The sequence below is a fragment of the Argentina anserina genome, chromosome 6, assembly GCF_933775445.1.
Source record: "Argentina anserina chromosome 6, drPotAnse1.1, whole genome shotgun sequence".
NCBI lineage: Eukaryota > Viridiplantae > Streptophyta > Magnoliopsida > Rosales > Rosaceae > Argentina > Argentina anserina.
In genome coordinates, this window is record NC_065877.1 from 7,106,836 (window position 1) to 7,132,969 (window position 26,134).

Genomic DNA, 26,134 nt, shown 5'->3' on the forward strand with positions numbered 1-26,134 from the left:
TATATTTCTCTTCAGAGGGCGAAGCGAAGGCTTAATGAATGTTCACTGATCGATGTGGGTCCTGATAGACCCTCTTGTGATGAAGTTGCATATAGACAAATCGAAACAATCTGACTGAAATCTCCCTCAAGGAGATTCAAACAAAAAAGCTAGTGACAACAAGATGCTTCAATTATTCCTCCTCATTTCTACTGAGATGTAACTTGTAACCTCAAAATGAAGACAGATGATGCATATACAGACATTTTACTGTTTATGAATTTACTTCCTGCATACATTCAGAGTTTAGTTTTGTTGATTCATATGCATATGAAGCATTAAAATAAATTCATATGCGTTGTACTAAATTCATATGCTTGGTTTATACGCTTATTTTAATACTTCATTAAACATAAGCTGAACAAAAATGATGGACAGGCATATATGAAAGTGCCAAGTGAATTCCAATTAATTAGCCACTTCTTAATTAATTGGTACTAATAATTTTCATAGATCAGAAGATGGTTCAGGTCATCGCAGGAATATAATTAAGCCCTCAACTCATGTAATTCACCATTCATTAAAAAAAAAAAAACTCATGTACTTCACCAAATGAATGGCCTCTCTAGATCCTCGATCTGCTGTAACCCCAGCTGTACATATCAGTTCATATTTTAACCCCAGCTGCATGCCTTCAGATATATATATATATATATTTTCTTCTCTTATGATCGATTTTCCATATATATACACGTGTGCCGAATATTGGTAGTCTTCAGGGTTGACAGAAGCTGTCCGTTGTTGAATTTCTGGGAAGTATGAATCGAAGTAACATCTAGAACACGTTTACGTCCAAAGACACCAGTCAACTCAATAAAAAGTTTTAAGCGTTGCTTTAACATGATATAGGACCCATATATAGGGACAAATGCTAGAAGATGGAGAGAAAATATTAAATGATAAATAAATAAAAATGGCAGCATGCATGCATAATAGTTGCTAGATGATTTGTTTTCGAATTTTTTCGTTGAATAAGACCAATGTTTAATCTGATGATATGCTGTTTCTAGATCAGAGAAAACGTTCAGTAAAATGAAGAAGAGGAGTTGAATTGGATTATCTTGCCTCGCCGGAGAAGGTTCAGTGCGAGTTTCACTAACCAATAACCATATAGAGAGCATATGACCGAGTGACAGTTAGTATTAGTTCAAGATTAATCTAACTAACTGACCATGCATGCAGATGATGTATAGTAGAATTAATATTTACAAAAACACTGCTAATAATTAGTAATATATTAAGACTGTATATACCGTGATCAACAATCACTACAAAAAATATTAACAAAAGACACATCATTAGTGGCCTATGATTATGTGGCATTTTCCTAAAACCCACAAATGTGACTTTTAAATTATATTATAATTAATAATGTCAGTCTTTTGTTGATGTTTTTTTGTAGTGAATGTACATGAACAAGATTATTCAATCTGAATATCAAATTAACTTCAAAAGGGAGCAAATCGTCACAAATGTCATAGATACATATTTTCGCAGTTTTATCAATAATGAAAAGTATGTTAGTTTTGAAAACTCCTCGAGGTAAATAGAGATATCACATATCTAAAGTTATCTAAGAAAATTATTTACCTTTCTTATTATATATATATATATATATATAATATGAACAAACTGCCAGCAGGCAAGGGTGCTAAGATAACAGTAGATTAATTCAAAATGGACTGTGTCACATGCCTGCAGGGCTCGACCAGGAGCTCGGATGCAAACTTGAGGAACTGCATCTTGCTAAGATATCTCGATCGATCAGCTCATTCATTTTCAAAATTAGAACTCCTTTTAGTTCCGACATGTTCGACAAAAATGAAAAGATACTTACATTTTCTCTAATACTAAACAAATTAGACGACCAAGACTCTTCTTTAATGGTAAAATACCCTAGTGAGATTGTCCTATCCAATAAGATTCTACGGGTTTAATGTCCCCATTCTCAACTTGATTAATTATATACATATATACATACATATATATATATATATATATGATAATATTTAATTAGGCATAACTTATTTTAGCGGTTTCTTCATATAAAAACAATGAAGAAAGAGAGGGAGGAAGGTGAAGTCTGAAGATCGAGGGGACGGTTTTCAAAGACAAACGAAGGTGATGGTGAAAGTTAACAAATATTGGAAAGGTCTTGTGTGATATGACACTGAGTGATCCGAAAATAAGAGGATAAGACTTATTTTTTTCACATATTGCATATATTTATGAGTTCAAGTGTTCAACTTTTGCAGTTGTGAATTAAGCTGCTTCTGTGAGCATGAATGAGTTTTGTTTTTATAGTAAAATTGTTTTTCCACCGAGATTTGTAGAATCATTTCTGAAAGTAAAAGTAATTACGCTTTTAATTCACTGTCAGAAGATCTTACATTCAGTATTGCTTCCATTTCTGGTAATAGAGAGCTAGGAAACACGGAAACGTGCATACACCCACGTTTCCCGCTTCCGAAGCGTAACCACTCCGGAAACGTCCGGAAACGCTCGGAAACGCGCCGGAAACGCCCGGAAACGCCCGGAAACGTTCGGAAACGTGTTTCCAGAAAAAAGAGTTTTGGAAACGCGGTGGAAACGCGAGTTTCTGAATTGGAAACGCGGTGGAAACGCGAGTTTCCAAAAAATAAAAGTTTTTTAATGTTTTTTTTATTTGAGATTTTGAGTTACTTAAATTAAAAATTTGTTATTATATTTATATTTTTGTATAATTTATATATATTTATATTTTTTTTTTATTTTGACGTTTCCAAAACGTACCCGCTTCCTAAATTTTTTGAAAAACACGCTTCCGCGTTTCCAAACGTTTCGCTTCCACGTACCCGTATCCGATTCCGTGCAACCTAGCAAGAAAGTCACATAAAAGCCTCCCAAGCTGGAACTAAATATCTTTAAGTCCTCTGAGCGGTCCGTCAACTCCCGTTAATCCACACCTGTGGAGTTATCCACTACACCATCGAATTGGTGCACCGGGATTGTAAACACAAACCCGGTAAGCTTTACAGCTCGTATGAGTAAAATAAAAATATAACTCGCATATCAATATATACGAAAATCCACAAATCACCAAATATAAATGCACTCATGAGTCACTGGACGGCCCGTCTGGTTGTCCCAAAAATATGAAAATGAAAGTACTCATGAGAAATTGGGCAACCCCTCTGTTTACCCAAATGCATTTATAATACGGGTAATGAACGCTGGTACACATCTGTTACCCCTCACGTAGTACACCGCCGATATAAGGTGTAATAACCCTATTTTTCAAAATGATATTTGGTTTATTTGAATTCTATAAAGTTTTGAAATCCAATTAGAATGAATTTGATTTTTTTTTTGCGACTTTACGAAATGGAAACGGAAACGTTCTCGGAACGTTTAATTAGAAAAACGTTACGTTTCCGCAACGTATATATCGACTTTTATTCCGTCGCTCATTTACAAAAACTTTCTTCACGATAGTTGTAGAGCTCGTCGATACAAGTGCGTGGACATGTGACGCGTTCGAATCGGACATCGGACGCGAAAGTTATTAACGTCGGAAGTTCGTTTCTAATTTTGGAAACTAGTATAAAAAGGGATTTTTATCAGCTAGGGTTTCCAAAAGTGGAAACCCCTCATTCTCTCTCTCTCTCTCTCTCTCTCTCTCTCTCTCTCTCTCTCTCTTCTCTCCGCCTCCCTCTTTTCTTTATCTCTTCTCTCTCTTCCTCCCCGAGCTCTCTCCCTTTTCCTCTCGGCCTCACCAACGATCTCCCTTCACAAGCAGACGTGGCCCTCACTGCCGGCCTAAGAGGCGTCGCACCATCCCCCACAGGCGACCCCGAGGTCGAAGCTCTCTCTCACGCCACGCCGGAGCTCCACCAACGACACCAACTTCTGCATTTTCTGCTCTGCCGTACCCGAGCCATCTCCGGTGGTTTTTAAGCTCGATTGAGGTGAGGGTTAGATTAATTAGGTTGTTGTGATGCTTGGTTGTGATTTTTGTGGTTGTTTGATACGTATTGGAGGAGATCGGAGGAGGAGGGTTTTGGGAGAGATGTCGCCGCCTTAGGCGGCGCGGGTGGACGCCTGGAGGTGGCTAGGCACGGTGTGATGCCGTGGGAAGGAAGAGGGGAGGAAGGAAAGGGTTTTGGGGCGGCGGTGGCGTGATACGCGCCGTGGTTGGTGTCGGCGCGTGTGCCCCACGCGCTGTCACAGTTAGTGGCGCGTGAGCGCCACGCGCGGCCTGCCGGAGGTGGCGCGTGTACCCCACGCGCCGCCACGTGCGGCGGCGCGTGAACAGTGTTTCTGAAGGGTAATTTTGTAATTTATTTTTACGTTCGGTAAATGTAAAAAGGTCATTTACGTACGGTAAATGTAAACTTTATTTACGTACGGTAAATATAAATGTAAATTACTTTCAGTAAATGTAAAAAGTAATTTCAGAAGGGTAAATCAGTAATTAATATTTACTGAGCCAATATTTATATTTGAATAGTATTTATACGTACAGAAATACGTAAACAGTATGTACTCGTACAAGAATACGTAATGGATGTGTATTTGTACAGTAGTGCATAAATGGTGAATATGTGAATAGTACTCAGTGAACACTAAATTCGTAAAACCAGAAATTGCTTAACAGTAACCGATTATTACTGTTTCGGCATTTAAAGGTTTACGAAACGTTTCTAAACTCTTTTCTTATCATTTCAAGGTGATCGATAAATCAAGGAAATGAATTATCTACAGAAATTGTGGAATTACGCTCGAGTTGATAAGGTGAGTAAAATCTCACATATTTACGAATCTACCCTTGCGGTGATTTCAAGATTTTTGCAAGAGTTTTAAATATTGAAATACGACATGTATATGATATAGTGGAATATATATATATTTGTATAAATGGTAAATAAGTACATATATATATAGTTTGCTATATTATTTACTGTTATGAATTCATTGTGAATATGTCATTTCGATGACGAGAATTATATATTGAGCATGTGATTTAATTCGTATAATATGAGGTGTGATTATTGTACGTGGTTTTAACATGGTGTTTGTTAAACGTTTTGTCTTCGGACGTGTTTATGAAATATGACATGTATAGGAAATAGCTGATTATATATATATATTGTATAAATGGTAAATATGTACATATATATAGTTTGCTATATAATGTACTGTTATGATTTATCGTGATGATGTCATTTTGATGACGAGATTTATATATATCGAGCATGTCATTTTGATTTGTACAATATGAGGTGTGATTATTGAACGTGATTTTAACATGGAGATTGTTAAAATGTTGAATAGTCTTCGGACTTGATTTTTGTACAATATGGGGTGTGATTATTGTACGTGTTTGGCAAGTCAGAACCTAGCCTTTGGCCGGGCGAAAGTTACGATACAGTTAGAGCTCTAGTATGTCTGCCGGAATACTGCATGTGGGGTAACAGGTGGTTATCGGCTCATGAGTACTCATATGTTTGAATGTTGGGTAGCAGGTGATTGCCCAATATCGGCGGTGTACTACGTGAGGGGTAACAGATGTGTACCAGCGTTCATTAGTACCCGTATTATAAATGTATTCGGGTAACCAGAAGGGTTGCCCGATTTCTCTTGAGTGCTTTCATTTCATATATTTTGGGACAACCAGATGAGCCGTCCATTGACTCATGAGTGCATTTATATTTGTTGATTTGTGGATTTTCATATATATTGATATGCGAGTTACATTTTCATTTTACTCATACGAGCTGTAAAGCTTACCGGGTTTGTGTTTACAATCCCGGTGCACCAATTCGATGGTGTAGTGGACACTCCGCATGTGTGGATTAGCGGGAATTGACGGACCGCTCAGAGGACTTGAAGATTTTAGTTCCAACTTGTGTGAGGATTTTGTGCGACTTTCTTGTGAGGATTATACATTTCCATTTGTTATAATGTCGAATTATAATTTGGTTTGTAATAATTGGTTTGACTGAGTTGTATTTTAAACTCAGAGATGATCCGCTATGGCATTTTAAATGATTTCGATTCATTCAGATTGTTTTGGTGTTTCACGACTTTGGAATTTTGAGTTTTTATGCTCCAATTTTAGGGTCGTTACATTGGGCAACCTCCCGCTACCCAACATCCGATATTGGACAACCTCCCGCTACCCAACATCCAAAAATATGAGTACTGATGAGCCGATAACACATCTGTTACCTCACATGCAGTACTCTGGCAGACAGACTAGAGCTCTAACTGTATCGTAACTTTCGCCCGGCCAAAGGCTAGATTCCGACATGCCAAACACGTCCGAAGACATAAACACGTTTTAACAAACTCCATGTTAAAACCACATACAATAATCATCACCTCATATTGTACAAATCAAATCATATGCTCGATATATAACTCTCGTCATCAAAATGACATAATCATGATAAAATCATAACAGTATATTATATAGCAAACTATATATATATATATGTACTTATTTACCATTTATACAATATATATATATATATAATCTACTATATCATATACATGTCATATTTCATAAACACGTCCGAAGACTAAATCACGTCTGAAGACAGTCCGAATACAAAATCACGTCCGAAGACAAAAACACGTCCGAAGACCGTCCGAAGACAAAACACGTCCGAAGACAAAACGTTTTAACAAATCTCAACCTTAAAACCACGTACAATAATCATCTCATTATTTTGTACAAATCGCATCAACATGCTCAATATATAATTCTCATCACCAACGTGATCATATTCACAAACAAAATCCTAACAGTATATAATATAGCAAACTATATATATACCTATTTACCATTTATACAAATATATATATTCCACTACATCATATACATGTCATATTTCATTCTTTAATATTTTGCATAATCTTGAATCTCCGCAAGGGTAGATTCGTAAATAAGTGAGATTTTACTCACCTCATAAACTCGAGAGTTATTCCACAATTCCGACAGTACCTCTTTTCCTCGATTTAACGATCACCTTGAAAAGATAAGAAAAGAATTTTAGAATCATTACGTAAACCTTTAAATGCCGAAACAGTAATAATCGGTTACTGTTCAGCAATTTCTGGTTTTACGAATTTACTTTTCACTGAGTACTATTCATGTATTCACTATTCTCGTATTTCTGTACAAATACTCATCCATTACGTATTCATGTATGTGTACATACTGTTTACGTATTTCTGTACGTATACATACCATTCAAATGTAAATACTGTCTCAGTAAATAATAATTACTGATTTACCCTTCCAAATTACTTTTTACATTTACTGAAAGTAATTTACATTTACCGTACGTAAAATAAAATGTACATTTACCGTACGTAAAATAAAATTTTACAATTTACTGTGCCGAACCACTGTTCACGCGACGCCCCAAATCTCCTCCTCTTCCTTCCTTCCTCCGCCCTTCTCAGGGTCTCACGCTGCCTCTAGGCCCCTCCACCCTCCTACACGCGCCGCCTAAGGCGGCGGTGTTCCTCATTTCCTTCCCTCCTCCGATCTTACTCCACAAATAATTCCAAACCATCCAAAATTCAACAACAAACACACACAACCAATAATCACATCCATTCATACCTTGATCGAAGCTAAAACCTCCGATTTGGCATCAGAAAGGCTCGGATCGCCGGTGGTGTTTTAATTCCTCGAGAAGAACTTGGATCGATGCGGTTTGGCCCCCAAGTTGAAGGCAGAGGGCATCAAGGCGAGGATCGGCGTCGAGATGCCCTCCTCCGTGCCCTTGCGTCGCCGGAGATGATGGGTCATGCAGCGGCGAGTTGCAGTAGCTCGGTATCAACAGAGGAGCTTCGGCGTGGTGCACCCCGGTGTGTCGCGTCCAGGGGTGGCTGCAGGAGGTCGAGCGGCGCCCTTGGAATGGGTGGTGAGACCCACGGCGCTCGGAGAGACGAGATCGGCGTCGAAGGAAGAGAGGGCTCGGTGAGGTTCGGCGATACTTCACGGCGACGTTGGAGCTCGTACCATGCTCGGTGGGAAGTCGCATCGAGCTGCTGAGCGCCTTGGAGCCGGTGGTGAGGAACACCTCCCTCGGAGGAGGGGGATCGGAGGTGAGAGCCGAGAGAGAGAGGAGAGCTCGGGTGAGAGGGAGAGGGAGGCGGAGAGAGAGGAGAGAGAGAGGGGTTTCCAATTATGGAAACCCTAATCTCAAAAATGCCCTTTTATACTCGTTTCCAAAATCGGAAATTAACTTCCGACGTAACTTTTACGTACTACATCTGATTAGAACGCGTCAGATACTCACGAACTCGTATCGATGAGCTCTACAACTTTCGTGAAGAACCTTTTCGCAACCGAGCGACGGAATAAAAGTCGATATATACGTTGCGGTAACGTTACGTTTTTCTAATTAAACGATCCGAGAACGTTTCCGTTTTCGTTTCGAAATGTCGTGTACCACCAATTGTCGTCTTGAATTAATTTCACAAATTAACACTTTGAAAATACTCGACATTTAGTTTCAAAAAATTCGGGTTATTACATAGATGAAAACGTTTTGGTAATATTCTTTTGTTTTGGTAATTAATTATCTCTTAATTATTGCTAAAATCATCTTTAATAAAAAGGATAAAAATTAGATTATTTATAATGATATGATTGTCTTTTTATTTAAAAATAAAATTTTGTAATATTTTAATTACTGACGTGGAATAATAATGTGACATACCACATAAGATTATAGTACTAGATTTGAACTCATATTGTAGCGCTAAAACATTTTTCTTTGTAAAACTATCACAACATTGCTTCAATGATGAGCTACCATATATCGTAGATTTATTTTCTTTTCATATACTCTAATTATTGTGTTTTCAAATCTACTTTTTCCGAAACTTGAACGGTGATATATATAAAATAAAAAATTGAAAACATAAAAAATTGAAATTTATAGGATAAAATGAGTGGGTCTATCCAAAGAGTAACGGCTATAAATTTTACTTATTATATTTTGTCTCACGTGACTGTATTTGGAAAGCACACCGTCTAGGAACGAATGCGGTTATAGTTCCCGACTTTTATTTTCGAGTCATTGTTGATTATATCTCGTATGTTTGATTGTTTGTTATCAATGGTAATTCCACATAAAAAAAAACATATTGGGCCTCAAGTTGTTGAGGATGTCTTGGCAAATTCAGGATATTAATAATTTATTTCGGACATTAGCTGCACTATTTCTATGGGTAAAAGAAATCTAAATTCTTGATTAGATCCTTTCAAAATCATTACATTAATTTGCCAAAAGTTTCCAATTTGTGACACAAGAATGACTACATGTCTGACCAAATCACCACACTTGAGACCCCGGCCATCGCCATTTGTCTAACACAACTACCCAAGTACATAGAAATAGCACGTTCCGCCTTCTACGGAGGAGTCACACTCTCAAAGAGCATGCACTCTCTTATATGGATTATGGCCATGTACGACGCGATCACCTCCAACGATGCCACTGATGATCTCGCAACACTGTCTACGTGGAGCCTGCATGCCCAATTAATTCATAACCTGAGTTAATTTTTTTTAGTTTTTAAAGACTAATAATTCGTTGTCACATCGAGAGTGAGAATAGAATCAAGTTGAAATTGAACAAGACATCCGTCAATATACACTTAATTATCTTGTTCCACAGGTCAGGACTGTTGAACAGCTTAACAGCCAAGGCAGGAGTGCAATTACAATGCCGGCATTCCTCTCGACTGTTCCTCCAGGGCAAGTACGTATTGTAAGTAGTCAAGGTCTCATCCCCGCCAACGTTCTCAATCCGGTCCAATAAATACACCAAGACACCAAGGGTCTCTCACGGGGATCCAAGCTCGTGGTTTGGGTATCAAACGTGAAAGGTCCTTGCCGATCGACTTTCCCATGTCTGGAATGTCTAATAAGCAGGGACGGAACCAGGAATTGAAAATGGGATAGGCTAATTTTCATATAGCACACTTACCAAATTTTGTTTTAGGTTTAGAACCCAATAGGAGGCTTATCGTCACGCTTTTATATTAAAAACATAGGAGGAAGACACAAAACCAAAACCTCATAAATTGAAAACTATAACAAAAATGATTGTAAGAAAATAACAAGCAACAACCTATAACTATCTAAATTGTACTTGTCGGGTTCCACTAACTTTAAAATCTTGAATCACATAATTATTATCAACACTATCAGGAAACTCTTTTTCAATATAGAGAACCATCAAATCATCAAGAAAATCATCTTTCATCTTATTTCGAAGTCTACTTTTTATGATGTTCATAGATGAAAAAGCCATCTATGTTGTGGTTGTAGAGACTGGTAAGGTTAACACAAGACAAATCAACCTATAAATCATAAGAAAGAATGCAGACTTTCTTGATTCAACTAACTGCTGAGACGAATTGGACACAAAAGATGTGTTGATAAATCTTGGATCAGCTAGAATATCTGCTATAAAAATCCACATTCCATATCTAGAGTTGACAAATCAAATGATGTAAAATCCTCAGGATAAAACTTCAAAGCAAGATTGCAAACATCTTCTTATCTGAATGCAACAAAATTATCAAGAGGATCCAATGTAGCACTAAGAACAAGGACCTCTAATGAATCATTAGAAAATCTACTATCCAACTCTGTCAACTGGAAGTCTATTACAACATTAATTATGTTACTCGATAATAATGCTCATTTGTATTCTGTTCACAAGCTTTAACACCTTTCTTGTAAGGTAATGACATATCAGGCATAATAATATCATTCTCACAACAAAATGATGCAACCCTTGTAATCAAATCATCCCAACCATTATTTCTCAAATCTAGAAGTCTTCTTTTTGCTAATTTTAAGAAGTTTAGAGCATTCAAAATATTTGTGTTTTTTTTGTTGCAATAATTGACAAAGAAAATCAATTATCTTCGTGATAGATTGCATCAAAAGCAAGCAAAAGGCAAAATTAAAACCGCTTCATACAGCCTTTTTTTTTTGGCATTGGGCTGTGGTGGGCTATATACCTAGGAGTTTTTTGAGCTACTTTTCGGTTGGGCTGTAGCATACAGCCCTTGTCTTCCTTCCGTCCCTGCTGATAAGCCGTTTCTAGCTTCTTAGCAGTCACTAACGTACGAAGGATATAACATCACAGTGCCGCTCCATGACACTGAAACTGACCAATTACTCCTGAAATCATAGAAAAACTGTGATGCAGGGTCCGACCCGGATCGGCTTCATAATTTCATATCCTCTTATTAGCGTCTTCAAGGACCCTCTTATTAGCGTCTTCAAGGACTCCATCCGGGTTTGGCTAGGAAATATTTGTATTACCTCGTCTAGGTGGTGAAGTGAGATTAATGGGGACACGGGGGTGCTGCTAGTAAATCATAAAACCCTCGAATGTCCATCTGGTGGAACCCTAGCTCTTTCGTTAAGGCCAGGGCAGCCCAATCTCACTCGATCAAACAACCATGGATCTTCAAATCTGAGCCATAGAAGTCATGATATCGATTTATACACCATTACGTCCAGAATCCTACCGAGCTCAACTGCTAATATTGCATGCATAGCTTATGGCAAACCCAGCACCACCGTATGCCGTAACGTTAGAGTGTTCCATATCAATCATGTTCCAGATTCTCTGAATTAGCGTCAATGTAGTACATCTGATCGTGATCGTATTTTGCTAACACCGTAACCAGGTTATCGGTGAAAAATACTGTGTCATCGTCTCCTCATAACAAACCACCTTATATTCTCCAGCTCTAACTCGAAGCTCTTCTTCACGATAATTGAACCGTGATGTGTCATCGAAGACTTTGTACTGTGGCAAGGTCTTGGTCCACGACTCCACGTCAAGTTGGGGAAGGGTTTCTGATCAAACCAAACAAATCCGCGGGTGATGTTAGGCAGCTTAGGCTTCCACAATAGCTCAATGTATTGTTTGCGTCTGTTCCATGAATTCATAGAGCCACCAATGCCAAAAAGAGCATGAGATATGTTTGTCTTTGATGCCGTAGTTGAAGTAATTGGCGTCTATTTTCTGGTGTATAGAAATATAAGGAAGAGATTGGTTAGAGAAAGCAAAGTAGAAGATCGATGAGTGAAATATATAGAAGCAATGGAGCCCCAAAGAGCGAGAGAGATCATAGAGAAACCATTAGTGGGGAAAACTAGAAATTTCCAGAATTTGAAGTAATTTTGAGTGGTTTTCTGATCTTGCTTTTGCCGAAAACAGTCTGAATTTATTTTCTCTCGAAATTAGAAAATGAAAATGATATGAATCATAGAGGAGAAGGATTTGATCGATGCCTAAGAACATTGAGCTGCTAGTTTGTTTGTTACATAAGTACTAATAGTTGCAAAAACATTGCAGTCAACCCGCGCGCAGAGAACAGAATATATACAAGTACACCAATAATGTAAATGGAAAACCGAAATTACTAGACGCTACTTACCTAGCAATCTCTACTCCGAAAGAAAAAAATATTACTACAAATTTACCAAAATAACTTCTTAGCGCTATGAACCTTTGACTAAGTAATTGTGATTATTGAAAAATAAATCAATTTTGACGCCAAATAGGACTTGGAACAATTAACCTTACTACCATGAGATAGAGAATAAGTTATTCAACTAATAAAGATCATCAGTGATGCATATGCATCTTGGCCTCTTTGGTATCTTAGAATGGTTACAGTACTGCTCAACATTTAACTATCAACCCGGCCAGAACTACAGTACGTACATAGAACACATAAGAGTTGATTGCCTAATTCAGCATGCAAATTCATGGCCAGTCCCAATCCCAATCCAAATCCAAATCCAAGGTATAGGCTCGCAGAATCGTACAGTGATAAGAAGCTGCACAATTAGGTGAAAATAATGGATCATTGCACAATGACTTTTACGTAAAGCTCATCAGCATATTGCTCTTAGAGCAAAATAAATACAATACAATTAATTGCATCATCAAAAGTTGCGCACCGTCGCGCCGATTGTCTTAAAGGACTGTATTAAAAAAATTATTATGAACCCGGCCAGAAGACACCAGAAAAAGTTGTAAGAAAACTGCGGTTAAGTTGGATCGTCAGTGGTTTGGTACATACTTTTGGCACAAGGCTAGGATTCTGCTAACCGTTTATAAATTATACAGTATTTCATTTTCTCTTATTATAGATAAATAATTAATCCCAAAATAAGAAAAGCGAAAATTTACGAAGCATGATTTACTGAGCATGCAGAGATATAAATCATATAATAGGGGCAAGAATCATGATCGACAAACCCGAAACAATTAGGACGTACGTCCTGCTCAATTATTGACCGGTATGTAAAATTAGGTATACATAGGTAGAAGAGGTGAGTGAAAAACACTTAACCTTGCTAGTTGCTTCTTTCTTGGTCAATAATCCCAATTAATCTGCGTTTGTAAATCACCGTAGATTCGCTGAAAAGAATTCTCTGGTGCTCGAATTTATCACGGGTGGCTCAGGTCCTAGCCGGAGCTCCAAGTCTAACTCCTCACCTCCTCCGCCATTTGTATGCCCTACTAAATTGTTACTTGCTGATACTGGTTCTTCGGAAAACAAAGGAAGCTGAAGCTGCGGTTGAACATCTTCCAAACTACTCATCTTTTCCTCGGTACGAACCACGAGCTCATGGTCTTCTGATCTAGTAGTGAAAGGGTATGAAGGCTTTCCTAGGACCGTACTGGTTCCGGCCTCCCTTTGGAATTGCAAAAAAGTTTTTGCCTCGGAATTATTAGAACGAGGCGAATCATGATGAGCAACAGTTGATGTGCCCTTCGCATCATTCGAAGAGAGTTGGTTTTGGACTTCCAAGTACTGTCTGATCCGGGCTCGATCTCTTCGATGAATGTTCATGTGTCCCCCTAGAGCTTGTGCATTCGAGAAGCCTCGCTTGCAGAAGGTACATGCATATGATTTTACTTTCCCCAAACCACTGGTTTGATCGTCCGAGGTCCATTTTATCTGATTGAATTGTTCGACAGAGTAATCCCTCTCCATGCTTTGATAATGAAAGGGGAAGAACAGAGAGCGAAGAGAAGAGGAGGTCAACTCATAAAAACAATATCTCTCGAACTAGCACTACATGCATGAAGATATAGTACTTTATTTTCTGGTCAAAGGAATTTTTGTTCTTATTAGTTTATATGTGCATGGAAATGTGATATTCTGCTAGTTCGTTTGTGTCCATGGCCTGTTGTTCTGATTAATTTATAATGGTGACATCACTGACATGTATATTTATACGTAACTTATTTTCTGTATGGATGATCACCGGCCGATGACTTGATAATCAATAAGTGCTTTAGTAGTGGTGAAACATTTCGAATATACATTGGACATCACATCACCAATTCACCATCAGTTGAATCGAATTTGGAGCTTAAATAAGCACATATATATTAACTGCCTAGCTACCAGCTCCTAATTGTGGCTTCGCATGCATGCATGATCGTATCATTCACACTGTATAAGCAAGTATGCATGCTGTCATTGCTATGTTTACCAATAAGTGCATGCGCGGGCATCTTATAATCTCTCTTGAGTCACAAGTCACAACTAACACAAGCAACACAAAGAATCGAAGAGAGGTGTCCGCTAGTGGTAAAATTGCAGTCGATTATTGATCATCACCTTCCAGAATCATCTACTCTATATAAATATTCATGAATTTTTTCTTATATAAAAGTCCTACAACTCCTAAGGTTGACTTGGCCTCTCTCGAGAGAGAAGGTGTCCTGAAATAACAGCGAAGTAGTATTATGCACGTGATGAGAAAAATCGGTGTGGTAGTCTGGGAGATCACTGTATCCGGTACTGATTAGCTGGCAAACTTAGCTAAGGGGTTTCTCAATCAATCGAACAAACTTTAGGTAGGGTATTGATTTCTTTGTCCTTCTTCTTGGACATGGGCCAATATTCAGCCCATTGACATAAAAAAGAATGTCCAACACTAATCCAATTCCAGTGATTAGTGATACTCATTTGAACGTGAACTGGGTGCGTAGAGATGGAATTGAAAAATCGGCGGTTCACAAAAGTAGAGATCAAAGGTGATTCTAAACTTGTGATTGATGCGGTCAATGGAGTGACTACACCTCTTGGGAGACAAAAGAAGCTAGCTCAAAACATTGTATTATTAACTTCCTCGTTTGAGTGTATCTCTTTCTATTATGTATTTAGAGAGACAAGCTTGCCAATAATATTTCCCATTTTAAGTCTTGATACTTTAATACAGTAAATGAGACTTTTAAGTCATATGCTTTAATAAAATAAAAAAATTCAGCGCTTCTGGAGAACTATGTGGTAGTGTTCAGTGGTCTCTCTCACCTGTTATATTTTGACACATGAATTTATTACACTAAAATTATAATTTTACACATTTTTATTATTTGTGAAATAACCTTCATGTGTATTGATAATTTTGAACTAGAATTTCGGGTTTCGAGTTTATAATTTATGGTATAAGGTATAGAGTTTTAGAGTATAGGATTTAGAGTATATGATTTTAGAGTTTAGGGTATTAAAGTGTATGGTGTGAAGTTTTAGAAAGAAAACTAAAATAGTATTTGATAAAATAACTTAAATATGATTTTGTTAATTAAATACTAAGTGTCAATTTGTGATGGATATTACCACGTGGTTCTCCGGGAGTACCGTAAAATTCCTCTTTTAATAGTGCTTCAATATCACTTTTTTTTTTTGGGTACAAAGCTTCAATATCACTTTTAATAAACTCACAGCGTATTTGATGCATTTTCCTTCTCATAAAAGTAAAGATATTAGTGAAGATAGAATTAATCATGGGACAATCATAATGAGTATGGCGAGTTCTTAGAATTTTCTGAGTCCCCCAATCCATTGAGGTTACGGCCATACATGTCATCAACGAAGTCAGCAATAATGCTCTTCCCGATGATAAAGGATGGTGACAATGAGATGTGATCGCGTCATGTCTTATCCCCAACCAAATGGGGCACAAAGATACTTTGTAACATTTGACGTTCACGCTTAGTGAACACTGTACAGGGGCAATTGTTGTCACATGATCAAGAAGGCTCTCGATCTCTCTATAGTTGTTTCCACAACGAATGAGTGTTTTGTATCTTAATTTCATCTGTGGCTGGTATTCGGGGTACAAAATTTTAAAGGCAAAGCCACTCCAGATCGAGTTCATTTATTTGTGGTTTTTTACATATCAACTATCATATATGCCCCCTGATATGAAGATGTGTAAACAAACCCAATTTGACTGTAAACTATGGGCCGATCAAGTTTGTGTGTATCATAAACAGAGCTACACTTTGAACAGTTGTTAAATTTTAACAAAAATCATAGAATCGTAATATTAATCAATGAAATCTCTACTTACGATTGACAAGAAGAAGGAAAGATTACCCTATACTAGTTTGCGGACAATAAGCTTCTTTTAACCATAACCAGAAATGATCGGAGCTCCGGGAACTCTCCATTTTGTTGTTTTTAGCCGGTTAACCCCAGAAACCTCTATAACTTTCTAAAGCCGTAATACCCGCCACAAATCCAAAACCAGCGTCCATCTCAACAGCACACAATCCGCCACGTAATACCGCCAATCCCAAGTCTGTGGCCGTTGGGATTTCGTGAGCCAATTTCTATGATCTCATTTCTCTCATCACACTCCTATAAAGCTTTCAAGTTGCCGCCTTTGTTTACCCAAGTGACGATTCAAGCAAACAGTTTTAGTTGATTCAGCTTCACTTGTTCTTGTTCCTTCAACACCCTTCAGTTATTTGATAGCAAGCTTTCGACCTGTGCTGCAACCAATGGCTGCTTCAATCTCAACAACCATCGGAGCTGTTAATAGAGCACCGGTACTGTGGGAATTTCCCGCCCTTCTGTTACCAATCCAACTTTGCTTTCATCGATTAAGTTAATCAATTTGTAACCTTTTTGATTGATCTCATTGTTTTCAATTATACTTTTCGATTTTTGGGTTTGATCCGTCTACCAAATTGGTGAAACAGAGTTTCTTGTTTCTTCAAATTTCATTTTCTTGTAATCCTATTAGGTTGTGTTTCTGGTTTTCCACTTCTTGCTCTCAAAATGTGAAACTCTATAATTTTACTTAGATTTTGTGGTATACTGGGTATTGGTGCAGTTGAAGTTGAATGGCTCCGGCGCTTCATCTACATTTCCGAGCTCTGCTCTCTTAGGCAAGAATTTGAGGAAGGTGAGCTCCAAAACAAGGATTTCATCTGGGAATTTCAGAATCACTGCAGAATATGATGAACAAAAGCAGACCTCAAAAGACAAATGGGGAGGACTTGCCTTCGACACTTCGGATGATCAGCAGGACATCACAAGAGGAAAGGGGATGGTGGACACTCTGTTCCAAGCTCCTACTGGTAGTGGGACTCACCATGCCATCATGAGCTCCTATGAATACATCAGCACTGGCCTTCGCCAGTAAGTACTTGACCTGGTTGATAACAAATGAAGGATGCCAATGTTCTTGAATTTGATCCATTTAAGTAACTTGGATGCTTTTGAATTTGGTTTCAGATACAATTTGGACAACATTATGGATGGCTACTACATTGCTCCAGCTTTCATGGATAAGCTTGTTGTTCACATTACTAAGAACTTCTTGAACTTGCCAAACATCAAGGTTGGTGAACATTTGGGGAATCTTGATCAAAATTTCTGCGGTCTGGTTATTAGTAATAGATTGGGATGCTTACTGAATTTCTGTGACAGGTTCCTCTTATTTTGGGTGTCTGGGGAGGCAAAGGTCAAGGAAAGTCATTCCAATGTGAGCTCGTATTTGCCAAAATGGGAATCAAGTAAGCAAAGTTTCAGCATTTCTTTCTTTCGTCTGTTTCATTGGCTTTGAACATGTTTAGGAACAAATAAGTTGTAACTGGATGACAATTTTTATAAATGAGTTTGAGTACAAATGATTATTAGTATTTTACTAAACCCTGTCATGATTTCAATGAATACTCAGCCCTATTATGATGAGTGCCGGAGAACTGGAGAGTGGAAATGCAGGGGAGCCAGCAAAACTGATTAGGCAAAGATATCGCGAAGCTGCAGACATCATCAGCAAGGGAAAAATGTGCTGCCTCTTCATTAATGATTTGGATGCAGGAGCTGGAAGACTTGGTGGCACTACTCAATACACTGTTAACAATCAAATGGTGAATGCTACTCTTATGAACATTGCTGACAACCCTACCAATGTCCAGCTTCCTGGTATGTATAACAAGCAAGAGAATCCTCGTGTTCCCATCATAGTCACCGGTAATGACTTCTCCACATTGTACGCCCCTCTCATCCGTGATGGGCGTATGGAGAAATTCTACTGGGCGCCTACTCGAGAAGACCGAATCGGTGTCTGCACAGGAATATTTAAGACGGATGGTGTTCCTGTTGATGACATTGTCAAGCTCGTCGACGCCTTCCCTGGTCAATCCATCGGTAAGTGACTGTCAAATTGGTACCATGAGGCATCAGAAAACAAACCAGAAACAAGATAATGATAACATTGTGTTTGCATGTAGACTTCTTTGGTGCCCTCAGGGCAAGAGTTTATGATGATGAAGTGAGGAAGTGGGTTGCAAGTGTTGGAGTAGAAGGTGTAGGGAAGAGACTTGTCAACTCAAAAGAAGGACCCCCAACTTTCGAGCAACCAAAGATCACACTTGAGAAGCTCCTAGAATATGGAAACATGCTTGTGCAAGAGCAGGAGAATGTGAAGAGAGTCCAACTGTCAGACAAGTACTTGAAAGAGGCAGCTCTCGGCGACGCCAATGACGACGCCATCAAGAGTGGCAACTTCTATGGTTAGGCTCTTCATCCTAAAGGCCTTGATGATAGGGCTGCATCTGGCTTTAGGATTCATAGGGGAACAACAAACTGAAGAGAAATTATTAAAACCGTTTTAATAATTGTTTGGATGCAGGCAAAGCAGCCCAACAGATCAACCTTCCTGTCCCTGAAGGATGTACAGATCCATCTGCTGCAAACTTCGATCCCACAGCTAGGAGCGACAACGGTAGCTGCTTATACGAATTTTAGAGTTGTAATTTAGGAATGTAGCATATACTAGAATGAATGTGCAGCCATTCTTATGAGTCAGGTCAGCAGGTACATGTGTCCAGCCCCAAGTCAAGCTTACCAGTCAGTTTTAAGGTAATGGATTAATTAGACTGTTTCTACAAGATTATTTTGAGTAAATATATCAAAGTAATGAAAACTAGTCAGTGACCAATCTACCATAAACATAAAGAAGTGTGCAACTAAATTATGCTAGTCCTGCACCTCCTACATCAGTTTGTATTAAAAAAGCATGAAAAACTAATGGAGAATACCAGCTTCATAGTTCACAGTATCAATTAAAGAGATCCTATGATCAAACAAGAGGACTTCTTCTGATGCCAATCGCTCAATGGTCAACTTTTTCTTGTTTTTTTAGTGGTTTTGGCCATAGCCTGTACAACTCTGGTCTATTCAAATCGAGATGAATTGATTCACTTTAGTGTCACGATTCCGAAATTTCAAGTATGAAACTCGAAGATCGAAGCCATGAAAACTTTAAAACAATCTGAATAAAATCGAAATCATCTTATCGTCACAGCGTATCATTACTGAGTTCATAGTACAACTCAGTCGAATGGATTATTACAAAACCAATTTAAAATTCAAGCATTATTTCAAATGGAAATGTAAAATCCTCACAATCCTCAATTCCTCACCACAAAATAAATAAAGAAACTTCGAAGTCTTCAGAGTCATCCGTCAATTCTGCTAATCCACACCTGCAGAACTATCTCATACACCATCGAATAGGTGCACCGGGATTGTAAACACAAACTCGGTAAGCTTTGCAGCTCGTATGAGTAAAACAACAATATAACTCGCATATAAATACAAAATAAAATACTGAAAATATTTAATTATAAATGTACTCATGAGTCATTGGACGGCCCATATGGTTGTCCAATAATTTCTGAAAATATAAGTGCTCATGAGAAATCGGGTAACCCATCTGTTTACCTAAATACATTTATAATACGGGTACTCATGAGACCCCGGTACTCATATGTTACCCCTCATGCAGTACGCCGCCAGACATTGGGCAACCACCTGTTACCCAATATCCAAAAATATGGGTACTCATAAGTCGGTAACTCATATGTTACCTCTCATGCCAGTACACCGGCAGACAGACTAGAGCTCTAACTGTATCGTAACTGTTGCCACTACCAGAAAATAGCACTTAGATGACAACAGCAAAAATCAGTCATCACCTAAGAAATTATAAGACGACGAAAACAAAGCCGTCAATTTAGTGAACACTTTCGTCACCTAGGTGTCACTTAAATGACAAAATGCAGTGTTGTCATCTTACTTGTGTATTTTAGACGACGAAATGTAATATCGTCACCTAAGATGGTGACATAGTCAACAAGCCGCTCCATTGTCATCTCAGCACAGAATTTAAACGACGCATTTAGATTTTGTCGTCTAAAAAATTGTAAGGTGACGAACAAATCTACTTAGATGACAAAAACGTTCGTCGTCTAAGTTAAAGTTTGACTTTATAATCTAGATCTATTTCCAGATCGACAGAAACGAAGGAAAAACAGAAGAAACTGGTGCTCTGAAATTCTTGTGCCAGATTTTCATTTCGGTGGTTAATGTCTTCAAGTTGGATCTTCTAATGCTTAGTCCACCTCTACCCATTACTTGGTAGGTTAGTATAGTCTCTTTTTCCATATTTTTCTTTCTATATATATTTTGTAGTAATTAATGAGTTTTCTGATGAAGAGTTTCAGCCATATGTTCATCATATTGTTTAGTGATTATGCTATTTGTGTTGATTCATGATATTGTGAATATTGTTATATATACATAGTGTTTAGTTTGTTGATAATAATTTGAATTTATGTTGATTAATTAATTATTTAGTTAGTTAATTAATTAATTATATATATTTTAAAATCATTTGATTATGTTGTAGTGAATGAGATTAGGACCATATATAACTAGAGGTAGAAGCTAGGTGAATAAGCAACAAAGACATAGATGTATGTTTATTGTTACTAGTAATGTGTGCTTATATGTCATTGATATAATTATATGGCAGGTCATAGACAAAAGATGGATGCAATACAGCAGGGGGGAACCCTGAATATCAACAAGGAATCATTGATTTTGTGAAGTTTGTAATTGAACATGGTGATGGAAGTCAATTACACTTATGTCCATGCAGATTCTGTCGCAATACGAAGGCAATGTCAATCAAAGATATGTATGACCACCTGAATCAGAAAGGTATCATGCGCAGTTACAATATATGGACCAAGCACGGTGAAGTAGCAGATCATAATCCTTCACTTGAAGAAATCCAAGCTGGATACTTTCAGCAAGTCGGGTCATCAAGTGACTATGTAAGTCCTCATGTGGAGCCTACTATGCATATTTTACATGATACTTTTCCTGATACTGGGGCTATTCGCATAAACAATGGTTTCAACCCTACCGCACCAGATCAGTACATCAATATTGAAGATGAGGATTCTGCTGAGGAGTCAGAAGAGGCAAATGATACAGAGGATGAAGATTATGTAATGATGCATGATTGAGTACGTAGTGACTTATGTTGTTTAAATTAATTTGATGAAATTAGTTGTGGTGTATTAAATATTTATTATTATTACTAATGATTAATGCAGTGGAACTAATCCATTAGAATCCACTACCGACATACGATTAGGATTACTCTAGAGCGCTAACAAAAGCCTAATCAAGCTCATGGGTTAAAATAAAATAAAATCTAAAACAAATAAAATCTGAAATAATTTCTGTAAACACTAAAAGCTGTTTTTGAGGGTCTAAACGACCTCGGATGCCCGAAAAAGCACACACATCGTGGCAAAGCGACGAGTTTGGTTTCTGGCGCCGTTCCCTTTCCGAAAATGTATTATTCGCCCTATTCTAAACTCGTAACACACATGAACAGTGCCGAACAGTGCCTCAAAAAGTTTAGCGGTGCAATCTTTCCCCCCCCCCCCCACATATTAAATGAAATTTCAAAAATTGGGCGAAAAATTTACACTCAGGGAAATTACTCTTAGCCGACGAAACGTTGTCGCCTAAGTTTTCTCTATCAAAACCCCTAAAGCGACTCACTCGAACACTCGGCCCCCTATTCTCTAAAACCATCTTCTCTGAAACCAATCCCTAAAGTCGTCCATATCTAATTTGCCCCAAATCCCATCTTTTCTGAAACCATTCTCTCTGAAATCAGATTCAGTTCCCCCACATCCATTAACCTAAGCTTCCAATCTCTCAAATCCAATAGTGCGAGCATTTACAGGTTCAATCATTCTCTTTCCCGATCTCCTTCCGATTTGTAACAGGTACAAACCTCTGATGCTTTTTTCTGGGTTGGTGGCGTATTATCTCATTGACTTAGTGGGTTATTATCTCATTGAGGGTCAATGGATTCTTGATAAGCTTAGTGAGGTTAAGAGTATTGAAATCTTGAGGTCTTATAAGCTTGTCTTCTTGGTAGAACGATCTCTGTCTTTTTTGTTTAGTTTTAAGTTTGATTGAAGTTTTTAGATTATGTCAGTAGCAGTAGAGAGATACAGATCCTTGTTTATAATTCTTATACGGATTATGTCAATAGCAGTAGAGAGATACATATTACTGTTAAGAATACTACAATACTAAGAATTTTTCAGCAAATGATTTTCTTTTATTGTGATTTACTTATAGCAGTACAATATATGATTTTCATTTACTGATAATAGATGCTTGTATTCTCTGATCTGTGACTTGTTTATCTTAGATAGGTTGAGAGTATTGATTGACTTGCCTAAGTATAATCTGAACATACGATTAATACTGCAAGAACCACACTAGTTATACACTTACTCTATGAATCTATGAATAACCATATCATGCTCTTACTGTATCATTATGTAGCACTACATTCTGTACCAGTCTCAATCCTTTTCATTTAAGCATTTCATAGACATTTTACAAGATTGTTGTATTCTAATTCCAAACTTCTTCAATTTACAGGTTCAAGATGCCGCCAACTAGTAAGGGTTGGAATAAACAGATGCAGAAAGAGAGAGATGACCAACTAGCTCGTGAGTTGGCTGAGCAGTACTCTAGTTCTTCTAACATTGTGCCTCCACCGGGTTCAACACCCCCTGTCCCTCCCCCACTGCTAGATGAAAATTCAGCCCCTCCTTCATCAATTTCTGTTACTCATAATGACTGCTTATTGAAGCCACAAAGAGTTGTCGGCGGAAAAAACCTGCCGAAGGAGGTAATGTTACAACACCCGAATCAAATTTTGAAAGTTAACAACTTATTTTGTTATTCTAAATGATAAATTCCTAAGTTATCTAAACATTGTACTGCAGCACCTCCCCCCAAACGCACTCGTGGGTTGGTGACGGGCCTGAAGGCTCAGAAGATTGTAGAGAGCACTGGACGGAAGATCAAAGTCATTTGGGACCCTAATTTCCTGAATGGCCCGATGAACGCTAGCGTACACAGTATGTTGACTCACGATATTGGCCACATCGTACGAGACTCCATTGCTTTGATGAAGCCTTCTTGGAAGGCGCTTGACAATGAAGAGAAGAAGAAGGTTCCAGCGGAACTCTCGGTAAAATGTTAATTTCAAATCTATCTATTTATTTATGATCGTTTTCACATGTCTTCATTGTCATTGTTTCTTTTTTGTAAAAGGTCTATTATGAGTTCAACTTTGGCGTCTCGTCTCTAGAGTGGGGATGGATAAGCAAGATTGCCGACACTGCTTACAGGAACTTCAAGTGCGATATTAAAGCTGAATGGGAAAAAGATGGCGACGAGGATGTACCAGCGGAGTTCCTGCATAGGTTGGACCAGTGGCAGTATCTCTGTAGCCACTTTAAGTCTGATAAATTTCAGGTTAGTTATTTATATAAATGTGATGATTTTAGAAACATGCTGGACAATTTCATTTATATATGAAAAGTTTTATGTTTTGGTTCACAGAAACAATCTTGTGCCAACAAGAGTAACCGACATAAGAAGACTTTACACCACAAGACTGGGGCAAAGTCTTTCATTCGCAGTGCGGAAGAGCTTAGAGCCCAGGGTGACCCCATCCCGATCCTTTCTAATTACTCTCGAGTGTATGACGCTACCAAAAATAAGGAAGCAGCAGACAATATAGTAAGTTAGTATTTAATAAAATGGTTGTTGTGGTTTATGTTTTGTGATGAAAGATGGGACTGATATTATTTAAAAAATCTCATACTATGGTTGCATTTTGTATGATGAGTTTATGATGTTTGTTATGATAATCTAGATTTATGTCCTTGTTTGTGGGTGTACAAGCATGTTAGATCACAAATATAATAGTAATCATATTGATGTATGTATGTCGGTTTTGTGCTTTTGATTTGAGCACAATATGACCAGATCTGGTCCAGTAATCTTTGCACATACTGTACCATAGTTGCCTTTGATTTGAGCATAGTTTCCTTTATCACTTCTATAATTCTATTTATCTATCACACAACTTTGTCAGGATATATGTGCCTTACTAGTTTTTCCCTTTGGTATAAGAGCTGAATTCCATCATGTGTTTGTTTTCTGCTCAGACAAAATATTTAGATATCTAAGGGCTACCTAGCAATACTTAAAAGAAAACAACTGTTACCTGCACTGCCAAGAGTCCTAGAAAGCACGGTTTGTCAAAAAGATGAGCCAACAATAAATGCTTTGTATCTCCCTGAGCACAACATTATGAAAGTTTGATGTCACAAGCCAACATTCACACACTAGAAGTTTAATATGCAGAAGAAGATTAATGAGGAGTTCAACAAGGTGATGAGAGAGGTGAAGGAGAAGCATCCTGACCATCCGGAGGAGATGTATATAAACTATTTTGACGTTCCCACTCAAGCTCAAGTTCTTCGAGATGCACTGGGACATCGGAACAATGGTCATATTCGGGGGTTGGGAGGAGCATGCAGCTTTGGTGTGACTTCTTCATCACATGTTTCAGCCTCATGTCGCCAATCAGCTGTCATGATTGATGAGGAGGTCGAACAAGCTAAACAAGAAGCCCAAGAAGCGAAGGAGGAGGCTCGGAAGGCAAGAGAGGAATTTGTACAAGCCAATGAGAAGCTCAAGTGGGTGATGAACTTCATGTTGGAGACATTTGGATGTGAGCCACCATCATTCCCGCCTCAGCATCAGCCTCCCTCAAATGAAGATGAGGATGAAGGTGGTGAGAATGGTTCCCTTAGCATTCCTAGTTGAATTGCTTAATTGCTTAAACTGTGTACTGTGTACTAGCCTAGCACTATAATTTTTTGTACAGAGGTAGATCATCCTCTATATATGATCTTTTGTATATGATATATAGGTGTAGATCACCATCTAAACTCAATGATCTACAAAAACTTTCTTGCTAGCTAGGTAATTGTACTCAAGGGACCCTTTATATATATATATGATAATCTTGTTTAAAATTGAGCATTCACATCAATATTTGATTTATTATATTAGATTCAAATTATAATCCATTTAATACAAATTATATATAATTATTAAAAATAAATAAGAACAGTAAGGTGACAAACTCTTCTTGTTGGCTTATATTTCGTCGTCTTACACCTAAGTTAACGACAAATTTCGTAACTATAGATCATCAAAATTCGTTGGCTAACAAACATGGTGACGACAATAAGTTGTCGTCTAAGTACTGCAATTCGTCATCTTAGATATCAGGTGACATAATACATCTCGTCACTTAGGAATTACACCTTGTCCCTTTAGTAGTAACGCGACAACAAATATGTCGTCATTTAAGTATTAAAATTTCGTCATCTTAGTAAAAACGTGACGGGCGTAGTTTTGACATCTTACCTGTGAGCTTAGGCGACGAAATACCTAATATCGTCATCTAAGTACTTGGGTGACAGCGTCTACTTGACGAAACTTAGATGACAAAAATTTCGTCGCCTAATGACGTAAGACGACG

The 26,134-nt window shown here is 37.9% G+C and overlaps 2 protein-coding genes and 1 pseudogene across 2 annotated transcripts; 1 reads left to right on the plus strand and 2 right to left on the minus strand.

Moving 5' to 3' along the window:
- Window positions 1-10,609: 10,609 nt before the first annotated feature.
- On the minus strand, window positions 10,610-12,426 carry LOC126796764 (uncharacterized; annotated as a pseudogene).
- A 1,065-nt stretch (window positions 12,427-13,491) lies between these two features.
- Window positions 13,492-14,085, minus strand: LOC126796765 (transcriptional regulator TAC1-like). The gene has a single exon (XM_050523497.1). The coding sequence runs from the start codon at window positions 14,083-14,085 to the stop codon at window positions 13,492-13,494; it is 594 nt and encodes a 197-aa protein (XP_050379454.1).
- A 2,676-nt stretch (window positions 14,086-16,761) lies between these two features.
- Window positions 16,762-19,283, plus strand: LOC126798713 (ribulose bisphosphate carboxylase/oxygenase activase, chloroplastic-like). Its single transcript, XM_050525753.1, has 7 exons — window positions 16,762-16,937; window positions 17,225-17,532; window positions 17,629-17,734; window positions 17,824-17,909; window positions 18,074-18,546; window positions 18,630-18,911; window positions 19,031-19,283. Exons 1-7 carry the CDS (start codon window positions 16,890-16,892, stop codon window positions 19,144-19,146), a joined length of 1,419 nt encoding a protein of 472 aa, XP_050381710.1. The 5' UTR covers window positions 16,762-16,889; the 3' UTR covers window positions 19,147-19,283.
- The last annotated feature ends 6,851 nt before the right edge of the window (window positions 19,284-26,134 follow it).